The 14333-nt window shown below is 52.4% G+C and overlaps 1 protein-coding gene across 4 annotated transcripts; it reads right to left on the minus strand.

The window, feature by feature from the left end:
* MYADM (myeloid associated differentiation marker) lies at positions 1 to 7810 on the minus strand. 4 transcript variants are annotated; one of them, XM_070044381.1, is made up of 4 exons: positions 7755 to 7810; positions 6282 to 6423; positions 4017 to 4092; positions 1 to 2327 (listed from the first exon to the last, which is right to left on the minus strand). In XM_070044381.1, exon 4 carries the CDS (start codon positions 2323 to 2325, stop codon positions 1363 to 1365), a length of 963 nt encoding a protein of 320 aa, XP_069900482.1. In that variant the 5' UTR covers positions 2326 to 2327; positions 4017 to 4092; positions 6282 to 6423; positions 7755 to 7810; the 3' UTR covers positions 1 to 1362. The 4 variants fall into 4 exon arrangements, with proteins under 4 accessions (XP_069900482.1, XP_060145641.1, XP_030703696.1 ...); XM_060289658.2 differs by lacking the exon at positions 7755 to 7810 and adding an exon at positions 7133 to 7380; XM_030847836.3 differs by lacking the exons at positions 6282 to 6423; positions 7755 to 7810 and adding an exon at positions 7133 to 7380.
* Positions 7811 to 14333: the final 6523 nt, after the last annotated feature.

A 14333-nucleotide genomic window follows, 5' to 3' on the forward strand; every position in this document is an offset into this window, starting at 1 on the left:
TCATTCTTTTATCTTTATATTGGGGTTTTAAAAAAAAGAATATAATGGATGTGGGAGAAGGGACAAGGCTTCTCTCTATGACTGACAGCAGGGGCTGATGGGAACCAGAAGCTCCAGGGAATTTAAAAAAAATAAAATATATATTTATACATTTATATAGATCATGTTACGCGTGTGAGTCCCAGAGCAGCAGGAAGCAGCAGCAGAAAGCAACTAGCACGCACAAACACACGTGTGTGTACACCACACACTCAAGCAATGCACTTCCTTTGACTATGGCACAGTAGCAATTCCCACCCCGCCAAAATTGTTTTCAAAAGAAACTTCCCTTTTAAGAAAAGGGCCACCCAGTGATTGTTGCTCTCGTGACCAGAAAAAAAAAAAACAGGCTAACATCACCTTTAAGGCTGGCAGTGGCCATTTTCTTCTCCTCCCTGCAAAGGCAGGAGATGCAGTTTTTGACACTGAGGCTGGAGGGCCACATCACTGGCCCTTACAAATGCTTCAGACAGTTGTCTTCAAGACAATGCAGTTTTTTTGCCAGTGTTTTGATACCCCAGGGAGTAGTTGGGATGGAAGTCATACACCCCTTGCTTCCTTTAAGATGGCCTCTAGGCAGTGGGTTTTTAGTAAGCCTGGCAAAAATTCTGGAGCCGATCTCAGGCGAGGCTGAGCACCAGGCGGGATCTAGGGACCGAGGGTCTATGTTTTAAGCCTCCCGCCCACTAGAAATTATTGACCTCCAGAGTTTTTTTCTTTCTTTTAACTTAAAGGGGAGGTACACTGTACACCCCGCCTCCACTGGGAGAAAGGGGGCCCGATCCCTAGCTACCCACCCCCACCCCCCAGACACACACACAGACACACCAACTAAGGCACAGCCAGGGTGGGCAGGCATGCTTTGGCAATGAGGCCCCTCTGGAGGGCCAGGGTATGAACAGCTGCAAAAGGGGTGTGTGATGTGGGGCTCAGCACCTTTGGAGGTGGCAGTGGGCTGTGGGGCAGAGAAGGACGAAGTCTCAGGGCTCCTGATTGATCAGAAGGAAAGTGGGAAGAGCTGGTCAGACAACAGGCAGTTGAGAAAACGAACAGGATGACCAGAAAAAAGCCCCAAAGCAGAACGTGTAGAAAAGAAGAGAGCAGAAAGAGAAGGAAGCCAAACAGGATGTGGTAACCAAACAGAACAGAAGGGAGACAGAGCAGAAGGAGTGAAAGAAACAGAAAAGAGAGGAGGGTGAGCTGGGAAGGGTATGAGAAACGCAGGAGAGAGGGGAGCCGGGAAGAGGACCTCAGAGGGCCTCAGAACTTGGTAAAGAACCTCCACTGAGAAGAGGGAATCGGTAGCCCCTCCAGGGCGGAGCCTCAGGCCCTGACAAAAACCAGGCGGGCCGAGTACACCAGGTCGGCCACGTAAGCCAGCAGGTTGATGGCTGTCAAGATGGCCACAGCCAGTCGGCGGTCCCAGGGGCACACGTAGTAGGCGTGCCTGTTGCTGCAGCTCACGTCCATGGACCGCCAGGGCTGGCCGTGGTACTTCTCGTTGAACTGGTAGAGCGGCCAGATGATCAGAGCCGTGGCGTAGAAGAGGACGGAGAGCAGGGCCAGCCCGGACAGGAAACTGGGGAAGGGGATGGGCAGCATGTTGGTGCAGTCGCCCAGGTTCAGCAGGATGGCCACGGCCGCCAGGATGAAGCAGATGGAGTACACGGCCACGCACCACTCTAGGGCCGGCTGGTGCTGGTACAGGTAGGGGTTGCTGATGAAGGCGAAGATGACGCAGGCCACGAAGGTCTCCAGCACCTTGAGCAGGCCTGGCACGGTGGCCATGTAGCCAGTGATCTCGCCGGGCCGTGCCCGGGTCCAGGCCACTTCGGTGGCATAAGCCACGCAAGCGATGCAGGAGAAGGCGGTGGCGGCAATGGCGTGGTCCCGGGAGCGGCCGTGAGACAAAAACTGGACATATGTGGTAGGGTAGATGATGGAGGCCGAGAGGCAGAAGAGGGCGGCGTAGCAAGCGTAGGTGATGGGAAAGTTGCGCCAGGACAGGGGGAAGCGGGCCTGGAGCCCGCCTAACTCAACGATGAGGATGATCAGGGTCACGGCGAAGCAGAAGCACCAGGTAAACATGGACCAGTTACCCATGGCGCCCGTCCAAGCGCCCACACTGGCCACCAGCGAGAAGGCCACGCAGGTGGAGATCAGCTGCAGCAGGCGGAGGAGGCCCAGGGGCTGGGTCAGTGCCCGAGGGGACCCCACGGTGGTCGGGAAGCCCGGGCCCGAGGACGACGTGGTCGTGATGGTGGTGCGGGTCACCGTCACCGGCATGGCTGGGTGGAGGGGAAAGAAGGTGTCCTAAGAAGGTTCCAAACTGGAGGATCCAGGCCCCCAGCACTTGCCTCCCTGGAGTGAGGGGGCGTGTGGACAACGTAATCTCGACTCTAGCTGAGGCGTACCCAGGATGTGAGTTTTCATATTGGGCCAGTCCCAGCCCTCCAGGGACGAGGTGGTCGCCCGGTGCTAGCCTCCTCCTCCCTCCAGCCTCATGTCAGAGCTGAGGAGTGTAGTCCCCTATCTCTTTTCTTCCCAGGACCCTCCTTTCCTCTCCCCAAAAGCCAACTCCTGTGAAACCACGTATCTTTCTTCCCACTCCAAACACACAAAGCTGCCCTCCGTCCCTCAGGGACTCAGCAACCCAACCACTCAAGATTCTGCTCTAGGGACTTCCCTGGCAGTCCAGTGGTTAAGACTCAGAGCTCCCAATGCAGGGGGCCCAGGTTTGATCCCTGGTCAGGGAACTAGAGCCCGCGTGACGCAACTAAAAGATCCCGCGTGCCGCAACTAAAACCCAGCGCAGCCAAATAAATAAATAAATATTAAAAAAAAAAAAAAACCAGCAGCAGCAGCAGAAGAGGCCCTGTCTTCTGTGACCTCTCAGAAACTCCATCTCTGCACTTCCTCCCTTTGGGTACCCAGGACGCTGCAGCCCAGCCTCTCTTTCACCTAAGGGTCCTAAACATTGCCAGCCTCCAGACATTCAGGAGTCCAGCCTCTACATGGAAACCTTCTCAGGGACCCACATCTGATCAGAGCTTCCGTCCTTCCAGCCTGTCTCCTCTCACTAAGCAGGAGGCTGGCCCCAGCTCCTGGAAGACAAGAGCCCTCTCTCCCTTCTGGAACTGGGTCTTACCAATCTCGGCAGCACCCCTGCCATGGCCAAATGGATTTCGGTCTGGAGTACTTCAACCCAAAGGGAGCCTCTCCCCCTTCCCCAACATGAGGTCCAGCCCCCTAGTTCCCAAACTTCTGGGAAACTCAGCTCCCCAGATTCTCTCAGCTGGCCCAGTGCCACTGAAATCTCTCGTTCTCCCTCATTCAGAAATACAGCTTCAGACCCCAGGGCTCTGGGCCCTCAGCCGTGAGCACACCAGACTCAGGGAAATCAACTTCTTTCTTCTATCCCTTTAGAACCTTTGACTTTGATGTCCTTGTCCTAAACACCCTCAGGAATGAAGGCCTGGCCTCAATTCCTGACCAGGTGTCCAGGTCCTCCCTCAGGCCCTAAAATAGCTAATCTCTTGGTTGCCACCTCTAAAAATCTCAGGAGGCCTCTCTCAGCCCCGAGACAATGCAACACCCTCCTTCCAGTGTCAGGAGGGCAGTGTCACAGCCTTTAGCCCAGCTGTCCCTGTACAATAGCTTCCTGGGGACACAGGAGGCCACAGCTGCTGAACATCCTTCTTCCTCATATCCACAGGTGTCTGGGCCCCTCCCTTTGGAACGCAAGGTCCCAGGTCTCAGGATCCAGGAGTCCAAGTTCCCAGCCCCTCCTCCTTAAGACCCAGGAGCACTGCACTCCCCAACTCTTATCTCAGAACCCAATGTTCAGGGCCCTCAGCCCGCTCCTTCCTCTGACAAAGCAGCTGAGGCCTCAGGTCCCTCTCCCTCAGACCCAGGAGTCCAGACATCAGAACCTCTCCCTCCTCAGACCCAAGAGTCAGAGCCCCCAGCCCACTCACCAGCGGTCTTTGCTGAGGACCCCACCAGAGAAAGATCCGGCTCTGGAGGCGGATTAAGTCAGACACCTGGAAAAGGCTAGTCAGAGGACAGGAGGGAGAAACAACGTCAGCGTCCGCTCAGACCCGGCTCCACCCTCCCAGGACCCAGGCGACCAGCCGGCCTACTGCCCGGGGCTCGCCCAGAACGCGCGGTGAGGCTCCGCAGACCCTGGGCGCGCCTCCCAGCCAGGGCGGGGATTTGGCCTGGAGGCCCTAAGAGGTCGGGGATGGTGACCTCGGGGAAGCCCCGCCCCGCTCCTTCTTTCCTCCTCTTTCCGCAAACTGCGAGGACGGGAGTGGAGGGAACCTAGCCAAAGTGCACGCCCCGCGGGCCGGCGTGGGCGTGTATGATCGTAACCCTGCCCCCGCCAGGAAAGCCGCGGGGCTGGCGGCCGGAGGGCCCTGGGCGGTGGCTGAGGGGGCGGGCGGCCCGGGCGGCGCCGCGTCTCCGTCCTTATAAGGGATTCAAGTCAGCCCATCCATTTGGAATGTGGCGGGGGCCGGGAGGCGGTGCTGGGACCCCCGCCCTGCTCGCGGATTCCGGCGGGGGAAGGGGGGCAGAGCCCGGGCGCTGGGTCGCAGGAGGAGAAGCCTGCACGTTCGAATTTCTGGGTCCTTCAAAATGTGAGTTCTGGGTCCCCATAAAGTGGGCCGGGAGCCTGGACACCCCCCCCACAAGAGCGTCTCTAAGAGAGGAGTGGCTGTGTACCCGGACCCCTGGGTTCGCCTTGCGGACGCCTCCTGCCCCGCGGCGGGAAACTGTGCACAGTGTTGGAATCCAGTCCAGAGAGAGTGGCCACACCTCCCAGCACCTCCCGTAAGGCTGGTCTCCCAGGTACAGCTGGACCTCCCGGGCCACCTCCCGCTTCCCCCGACCCGTTAGGAGGAAGGTGGGACAGGCCCAGGAGGCAGAGGGCGGGCCACAGTCAGTTAAGTCTCCCCTGGAAGGTAAGTTAGCGCACGGACCACCCGGAGAGGAGGAGTCCGTCTCCACTCTCAGAGCCCCCAGCCGTCGCCTGAGGTCAGAGCTCAGGAAAGAACTGCCAGAGACCCGAGGAGGGAGAGGAAAACACCCTTTGGCTTCGCGGAGAAGCTGAGGATTTCGCTGCCACGCCCAGTCCTCTCCCCACCTCCACGCCAGACACCACACCCCATCACTCAGAAGCGCGCCCTGTGCTGTCAGCACCAAGGGGCCCAGCTCCATCTTCACTTTGGGACCACGGGTGCTGAAGCTCCATCTCTGGCCTTTTGAGTCTAAAGTTCGGATTCTGCCCCCTGGATGGGGAGGAGGTCAGTAATTCTGAACCCCAGCCACTCCCTTTCTCAAACCCAGGACTCCCAGTTCCAAGCTTCTCCAGGCCCCCGGCCCCTCCTCCCTCAGACCCAGGGGTCCAGGTCCCCAGCCCCCTCCTCCATCAGACCCAGGGATCCAGGCCCCCGGCCCCTCCTCCCTCAGACCCAAGGGTCCAGGTCCCCAGCCCCTCCTCCCTCAGACCCAGGATCCAGACCCCCGGCCCCTCCCCCCTCAGACCAAGGAGTCCAGACCCCCGGCCCCTCCTCCCTCAGACCCAGGGGTCCAGGCCCCAACCCCCCTCCTTTTTCAGATGTATGACCCGTATGAGTTCATGTCCTCAGCCCTCTCCTCTCCAGAACCCGAGTCCTGACCCAGCCCATCTTTCTAGGGACTGAAGACATTTGGAATCCCTCTGCACCCAAGAATCCTGGACGCTGCTCCCACTCTAGGGGGGTCCTGCAGCCTCACCTTACGGGCCTGTGGCGGCTGCGGCTGGTGCAAAAGCGACAGCTGCAGACTAGGAGGGTCTGCGGTCTGGGTGCGGTTGGAGGGCCGGGGAGTGAGCGCGGGCAGGGCTGGGGGCGGGGCCGGAGCTCTGGGCTGGAGCCGAGTAAGGGACACCCCCTGCCAGGGCTATCCCAGTCCCGCCCCGAGGGCGGGGCCAAGATAAGACCACATCCCCAGAGATAAATACACAGCAGCTCTCCCGCCCCGCCAGCGGTAGGGGTGGAGGGCTGAGGTCACCGTTTCCGTGGTAACAAAACAGGAAGACACAACAGCTGGCGGAGTGGATGCTCCTGGGGGTGCCCTCCTCGACACAGCACTGGAGGTCTCCAGAGCAGTCCCGGGGAAGGCCGTTGCCATGGCAACCCGTCTATTTAGACTTTGTTTAGGACAGAGCCCCCCAGCTCAGGTCCCCACCCCAGTCTCACCTCAATCCGTTCTCCCTCTCCCTTCCTGGCCCTGCTCTTCCAGGATGGACGAAATTTTGGACTTCTAGGTCGCGGTGGGTTGGGGGACTGGGCCTCTCAATTTAATGGGGTCTGTTTGCTAGGGTCTGTGTCTCCTGGGTCCCTGAAATAGGAAAGAGTTGAGGGTGTGCCGATCCCTAGGCTTTAGGGGGTTTCTGGGCTGAGGTCCCCGACTCCTGGGTCCCCAAAAGAACAGTGGTTCGATTCCTGTAAGTAAGGAATTTGAGGGAAGAGCAGAATGGGTCTCCTAATGCCCATTTACACTGGGATTCGCGGTGTAAGGGACTGATGGGCCAGACCCCTAGGTCCCATATGTCCCTGTCGATGGGGGCAGGGGAGGGGGGTTGTTGGCAGCAGGACTTCTGAGATCGAGGCCATAGGAGTTGGGGGCATGGACTCCGAGGCCGCGGGCCCAGAATCTTGGCTCAAAAGAGCAATTGCGGCTCAGGCTCCTGGGTTTTCGGAGCAGATGTGGTTGCTAGCCAGGCCTCTTGGGTCTGTAAGGGAGAGATATTTTTGGCTTGCAATCCTGGCTCCTGAAAAGAGGGAGGGGCTCAGAAGCTTAATGAGGACGAGACTGGGGGCTGGGGGTGCCAGATTCCTGGTTCCTGCAAGAGGGGAGGGCCCAAGGGGCTGGTCTGCCCGGGCCCCAGAGCACGGGGGTCCTTTTTTAGGGGCGGCTCTGGGGCCCTGAGACGGATTGACGAGCCAAGAAGCAAGCGGCAGCTGAAGGTGGGGAGGCACTGCCCGGGGCTGGGGTGGGGCGGGGACCGGGACGCCTGGGTCCCTCCCTGCTGGCCGGGCTTACTCACCGCGCTCTGCAGTCGTCCCCGGCGCGGCCTTGCTCTAGGCTGCCGTTGGGCGGGGCCTCGTGGCGGCCGCGGAAGCTCGGCGACCGTTAACTGCCCGCGTTGCTACTGCTGGGTGTCTTCCAGGCCGACTACTGAGAAGGCTTTGAGGCCGAGTCCCAGGGTGGAAGACTCTCGCGTCGCGAAGGGAGGGGTCCGAAGGGATGCGGGAGCTCTGTGTCCCCGGCTGCGTGCCCTACGGAGGTGGGAGGGGCTGGGGGGGGCACCTGGACGCTGTGTGCTCTGCAGAAGTTGGGGGGGGTATGGTTGGGGTGGGAGGGGTGTGGAGCCTGTATGCCCACTTTTGTGCCCTGCAAAGGCGGTAGACACAGACCCTCTCTGTCATTATGTGCCCTGCTTAGGGGAGGGGGGTCTCTATGAGCCCCGCATCAGGATGTGGAAGGAGTCAGGACATGGTATTCGTTGGAGGTTCTCCAAGGACGACCCCAGGTTCTATTCACACACCTCCTTGACGCCCCCGGGGGGTCAGGCCCCCCTTCTTGCCCAAATCAATCACTCTCTTTGCTTGACCCTGAAGTGGCACTCCTGAGATACCCCAAATAGTCAAGGGGCTATCACCACTCACAGTTTACTGCAGTTGTGCTCTCCGGTAGAAGTGTTCCCCCTTTAAGGCATTCAAACTTCAAAACAGCAGAGTTCAGGGTAGCAGGAACAGGAAGCAAACATTTAAAGAGTGAGTCATCAGTTGTGACCCCGTAGGGTTCCCAGGTCTTGTGTAATCTGGCCTCGTGTATGTGCCACTGGTTCAGAGTGCTTACCCGTCCTGCAGGAGAGCAACCCAACCCCAAAGATGCTGTCTCCAACCTGGCACTGAAACCCAGTCTCAAACAGGACGTGCCTCTGTTCTCTGAGAGTAGCTGCTTTCGGGCGATCAATACACGGCCTCGCCCCCTAACTTCCTAATAAACTGGGTTCCTTGATCAGAAGCAATATTGTGTGTGTTAACATGACGGTGAATAGGATCATTGAACGTGTACACAGATGCTGCCATTGGCAGGAGCGAGGAAGGCAAGGAAAGCAAATACAGCCCAGAGTTAATTACAACCCAGGCAGGAAAAAGTTATTGTCCGATCCATGATGGAAAGGGTCCAATGTGCTCCTCGGGCGACCAGGTATTTGGCTGGTCTCCCTAGGAAACCGCACCACGCTGGGGGCCCAGCACTGCTTGCAGCAAGGTGGGCCGACATCAGTGACAAAGTTCCATAGCTTTGATGAAGCAAATCCATACATAGCCCACCATGGCTGCTTTGTTCAAAAGCCCATTAAGCAGGTACTGGGGAGATTGGGGAAGCTGACGGAGAGCCACAGAAGTCATCTGATCTACTTAAGTCTTAATAGCTCTCTCTGTAATGGAGGGTCTTGAGGGAAGAGTTTACCTGGGTACAGATTATGAACTGGTTTTTGCTCCCAACATTTCTGACACCAAATGTGTGTATGTGTTGGGTTTTTTGTTTTGTTTTTGTTTTCACATCAACCACCAATTCTCTAACTCTGGACACGAAATGAGTGTCCAATGATTCAATTCTTTTTTTTTTTAATAAATTTATTTATTTATTTTTGGCTGCGTTGGGTGTTCGTTGCTGAGCGGGGGGACTACTCATTGCGGTGGCTTCTCATTGCGGAGCACAGGCTCTAGGCGCGTGCGCTGGGTAGTTGTGGCGCACGGGCTTAGTTGCTCTGCGGCATGTGGGATCTTCCCAGACCAGGGCTCGAACCCGTGTCCCCTGCATTGGCAGGCGGATTCTTAACCACTGTGCCACCAGGGAAGTCCTCAGTTCAATTCTGAATCTGGGTATACTAACCACTTGGAGTTATCATCAGACCCCACAGGTTAAGGGCTCAGTCCCACAAGGCCACCCCCACTTCAAACTCCAGCCACAAGTCCCAGGCCTCCCATACTTCTGAGGACAGTGGGAATATCCCCTCCAAATAAAGGAGTTATTACATGTTGAACCCTTTGCCACTACCAAATGAGATAAAATCTCCATTACAGCAGATATTCCTTAGCCTGTTTTATTCTCACATAGGAGACATTCATAAATATATTTGTTGATAAATGAATGAAATTTTCATTTTCAACTGGCTAGAAAACTGGGGTTCCCAGGACTCCCTCCCTGGGTTCCATAATTTGCTAGAATGGCTCGCAGAACTCAAGAAGGCCCTTTACTTAGTACTACTGACTTCTTATAAAGGATGCAACTTGGGAACAGCCAAACAGAAGAGAGACACAGAGCAAGGTATGGGGGAGGGATGCAAAGCTCCCATGCCCTCTCCAGGCTCACCGCCTCCCAGCACCGCGATGCAGTTACCAAGCTGGAAGCCCTCTGAATCCCGTTGTTCAGGCTGTTTACGGAATTTCCATTATGGAAGCATGGTTGATTAAATCACTGGCCATCAGTGAACAAGCTCAATCTCCCTAACCTCTCTGCAGGTCAGGGAGTGGGGCTGAAAGTTCCAATCCTCTAATCACATGATTGGTTCTTCGTGCATCCAACCCCCATCCAGAGCTAACTAGGGGCCTATCAAGAGTCATCTCATTAGTATAAACTCAGGTAGGGTTGAAGGGGGCTTATTATGAATAACAAAAGACAACACTCCCACCCCTATCGCTCAGGAAATTACAAGCGTTTTAGGAACTTGGTGCAGGGAACTGAGGACAAAAACCAAATATACAAATCTTTTTTTTTTTAATTTATTTATTTTATTTATTTATTTTTGGCTGCATTGGGTCTTCGTTGCTGCGCACAGGCTTTCTCTAGTTGCGGCGAGCGGGGGCTACTCTTCATTGCAGTGCGTGGGCTTCTCATTGCTGTGGCTTCTCTTGTTGTGGAGCACAGGCTCTAGGTGCGCAGGCTTCAGTAGTTGTGGCACATGGGCTCAGTAGTTGTGGCTCACAGGCTCTAGAGCGCAGGATCAATAGTTGTGGCACAGGGGCTTAGCTGCTCCGCAGCATGTGGGATCTTCCCAGACCTGGGCTTGAACCCGTGTCCCCCGCATTGGCAGGCAGATTCTTAACCACTGCGCCACCAGGGAAGCCCCAATGTACAGATCTTATGTCATTGTAACACACAGATCTTTCCTTACTCTGGGTCCAGTGGAAAATTTCATGCATTTATCAACAAATATATTTATGAGTGTCTCCTATGCGAGAACAAAACAGGCTAAGGAATATCTGCTGTAATGGAGATTTTATCTCATTTGGTAGTGGTAAAGGGTTCAACATGTAATAACTCCTTTATTTGGAGGGGATATTCCCACTGTCCTCAGACTATTGGATTCTCAGGAATGTCCCTGAGTGATAGGCTTCCCAATTTTTATGGTGTTTATCTTCCATGCTCTGGCATGTGTGTGTGTGTGTTTTATTAATACATACAGTGTATCTATCTGCTCTTTCCTGCTTTCAAGGTCTTATCAGTATGATGTCATCCGTGCAATTGACCAGAACGGAATCTATGGGGTACTGAAAGCACAAGTTGCTTTTATAGGAGAATTTGGTGATTCTGGAACCGTATCATACAGCATATCTCTAGCTTGGGAAAAGATCAAAATTCAAAACTTGAAGTACAGTTTCTACTGTACGCAAATCGTTTTTGCACCACTGTAAGATCAAACAATTGTACGTCAAACCGTCATAAGCGGGGGACTGTCTGTATTATTTCTTTCCTTGCCTGTATTGAAGTGGATGTCTCCCCCTAATCCGTTCTCTGGCCATAACACCTTTTTGTTATCTATGGACCTCCTGGTCACTTGCCCTCATTTTCCACATGGTTTCCTGAAATTCTATAGAGAGCATCCCACCAGATATGCCATGAACAGGTCATATTGTTTTCCCCCAGCCCTCCGAGTGGCCTGGTTGCCTCTGGCTGTTGCCAGACTCATCTGTTCATCTCCATGAGCTACAAAAAATATTATCATGTTTTTATTTGCCCCACGATGTGAAAATGCTGGGAAGCACTGACTTAGAAGGCCTGCCACGTGAACATTACCCTCCACACCATAGCAGTCACCTATCCACTCAGTTCTGCACGCCTCTCAGACATCAACCATTTCTCCTTCCATCTTACTTTCTCAGCAATGGCCACTTACGACCTTTTCTTAACTTGATAGGTACCCCCAGTCCATCAGCCCTCTCTTTTCTTTGCTTTCCTCTTTCTTCAGATATGATTCCACGGTCCATCATTTCAGTGACCCTCTTTTCATGTTAGGATATCTAACACTCCTCTGCCCTTCTGTCTTTGTATCACCCCAGTCGTTGAAAAGAAAAAGCCCATCTATAGATGATCTAAATAGACATTTCTCCAAAGAATACATACAGATGGCCAAAAAGCATGTGAAAAGTTGCTCAACATCGCTAATTATTAGAGAAATGCAAATCAAAAGTACGATGAGGTATCATCTCACACCAGTCAGAATGGCCGTCATAAAAAAGTCTACAAACAATAAATGCTGGAGCGGGTGTGGAGAGAAGGGAACCTTCCTACACTGTTGTTTGGAATGTAAATTTGTACACCCACTATGGAGAACAGTGTGGAGGTTCCTTAAAACACTAAATAGAACTACCACATGATCCAGCAATCCCACTCCTGGGCATTCATCCGGAGAAAACCATAATCTGAAAAGATACATGCATTGGAATGTTCATTGCAGCATTATTCACAGTAGCCAAGAAGTGGAAACAACCTAAATGTCCAATCGACAGATGAATGGGTAAAGAAGATGTGGCACATATATACAATGGACTGTTAGCCACGAAAAAGAATGAAATAATGCCATTTACAGCAACATGGATGGACCTAGAGATGATCATACTAATGAAGTAAGGCAGACAGATAAAGACAAATATCACATGATATCACTTATATGTGGAGTCTAAAAATGGTAACAAATTAACTTATTTACAAAACAGAAACAGACTGACAGACTTCAAAAACAAACGTATGGTTACCATATGGGAAAGGGGGTAGGGATAAATTAGGAGTTTGGGATTGACATATACACACTACTATATATAAAATAGATCATCAACAAGGACCTACTGTACAGCACAGGGAACTCTACTCAATATTCTGTAATAACCTATATGGGGAAAGAATCTGAAAAGAGAATAGATATATGTATATGTAAAACTAAATCACTTTGCTCTACACCTGAAACTAACACAACATTGTAAATCAACTATACTCCAATATAAAATAAAAATTTTAAAAAAAGAAAAAATTCGGGCTTCCCTGGTGGCGCAGTGGTTGAGAGTCCGCCTGCCGATGCAGGGGACACGGGTTCGTGCCCCGGTCCAGGAAGATCCCACATGCCGCGGAGCGGCTGGGCCCGTGAGCCATGGCCGCTGAGCCTGCGCATCCGGAGCCTGAGCTCCGCAATGGGAGAGGCCACGGCAGTGAGAGGCCCGCGTACCGCCAAAAATAAATAAATAAATAAACAAAAATAAATTTAAAAAGAAAAAATTTAAAAAAGAAAAAGCACATCTATCAGCGTTTTTTGTTTTGTTTTGTTTTGTTTTGTTTTTCCTCCTGTGCTTGCCCTTAAGCGATTAAGCATTACTGGAGAAAGTCATATTACAAGGCATAGAGACAGGGTGCCCAAACTCAAATGTGTCCTCAGTACTGCCCACAATCTCACTGCAATCATCTGGTAAACTCATTCTCATTCCCATAGTGACAAGCACACTATTTTTATGCTCTTCGACCTCTGCCCTCAGCCCCCATTCTCAGCCTATGACCTACTTCTTTATTTAGAGAGGTAACAGAAGCTGTTCACTGGTAAGCCCCTCAACTTCCTTATACTGAAGCCCAAATGTGACTATATTTCCAGGGCTGTTCTTGAACAATAGCGACGTTTTTATGCTAATCCTTCTTCTTGTCTTTATTTTTTTGCATTTTTTTCCTTTTTTGAAATTGTAGTATAGTTGATGTACAATATTATATAAGTTACAGGTGTACAATATGGTGATTCATAATTTTTAAAGGTTATACTCCGTTTATAGTTATTATAGAATATTGGCTATATTCCCTGTGCTGTGCAATATATTCTTGTAGCTTATTTTATACATAACAGCTTGTACCTCTTAATCTCCTACCCCTATACTGCCCCCACACACACACTCCCCACTGGTAACCACTAGTTTGTTCTCTATATCTGTGAGTCTGTTTCTTTTTTGTTGTTGTTGCTATATTAACTAGTTTGTTGTATTTTTTACATTCGGCATATAAGTGATATCATACAGTATTTGTCTTTCTCTGTCTGACCTATTTCACTTAGGATAATGCCCTCCAAGTCCATCCATGTTTTTGCAAATGGCAAAATTTCCTTCTATTTTATGGCTGAGTAGTATTCCATTGTGTGTGTGTGTGTGTGTGTGTGTGTGTGTATACCTTATATATATAAAATAGATATATTGGAAGGAAGGTTCTTAACCACTGGACCACCAGGGAAGTCCCTATTTTTTAGTTCTTAACCTTTTGACCTTGCAAGTAACTGATGCTGTTAGTCCCTCCTTCTAACTTGAAACTGTCCTCTAGGATTGTATGGCATGTCATCCTCCTGGCTTTCCTTTTGCTTCTTTGGGCTTCCTTTACAAGCCCATGTTCCTTTTTTTTTTTTTTCTCTCGGTACGCGGGCCTCTCACTGTTGTGGCCTTTCCCGCCGCGGAGCACAGGCTCTGGACGCGCAGGCTCAGCGGCCATGGCTCACGCGCAGGCTCAGCGGCCGTGGCTCACCGGCCCAGCCGCTCCGCGGATGTGGGATCTTCCCGGACCGGGTCGCGAACCCGTGTCCCCTGCATCGGTAGGCGGACTCCCAACCACTGCATCACCAGGGCAGCCCCCAAGCTCATGTTCCTTTAAATACTAGAGCTCCTCAAGGCTCTTTCCCGGACTTCTATACTTCTCACGATATACTCTCGCTAGGGGATTCCATACACCCTTGGCTTCAGGGAGCCCTGATGAGTAAATGACCCATGTACTAGAGAAGATGCTCATTCAGCTGCTATAACAAAGGCAAAATATCACCGGCCTAAACCAGCGCTGACCAATAGAAAAATAATGTGAGCCACATGAGCAATTTCTAGTAGCCACATTAAAAAGAAGTAAAACAAGTGAGCTAGTTTTAACAACGTACCTTATTTTAATCC

This window comes from Globicephala melas, chromosome 19 (genome assembly GCF_963455315.2).
Source record: "Globicephala melas chromosome 19, mGloMel1.2, whole genome shotgun sequence".
NCBI classification, from domain to species: Eukaryota; Metazoa; Chordata; class Mammalia; order Artiodactyla; family Delphinidae; genus Globicephala; species Globicephala melas.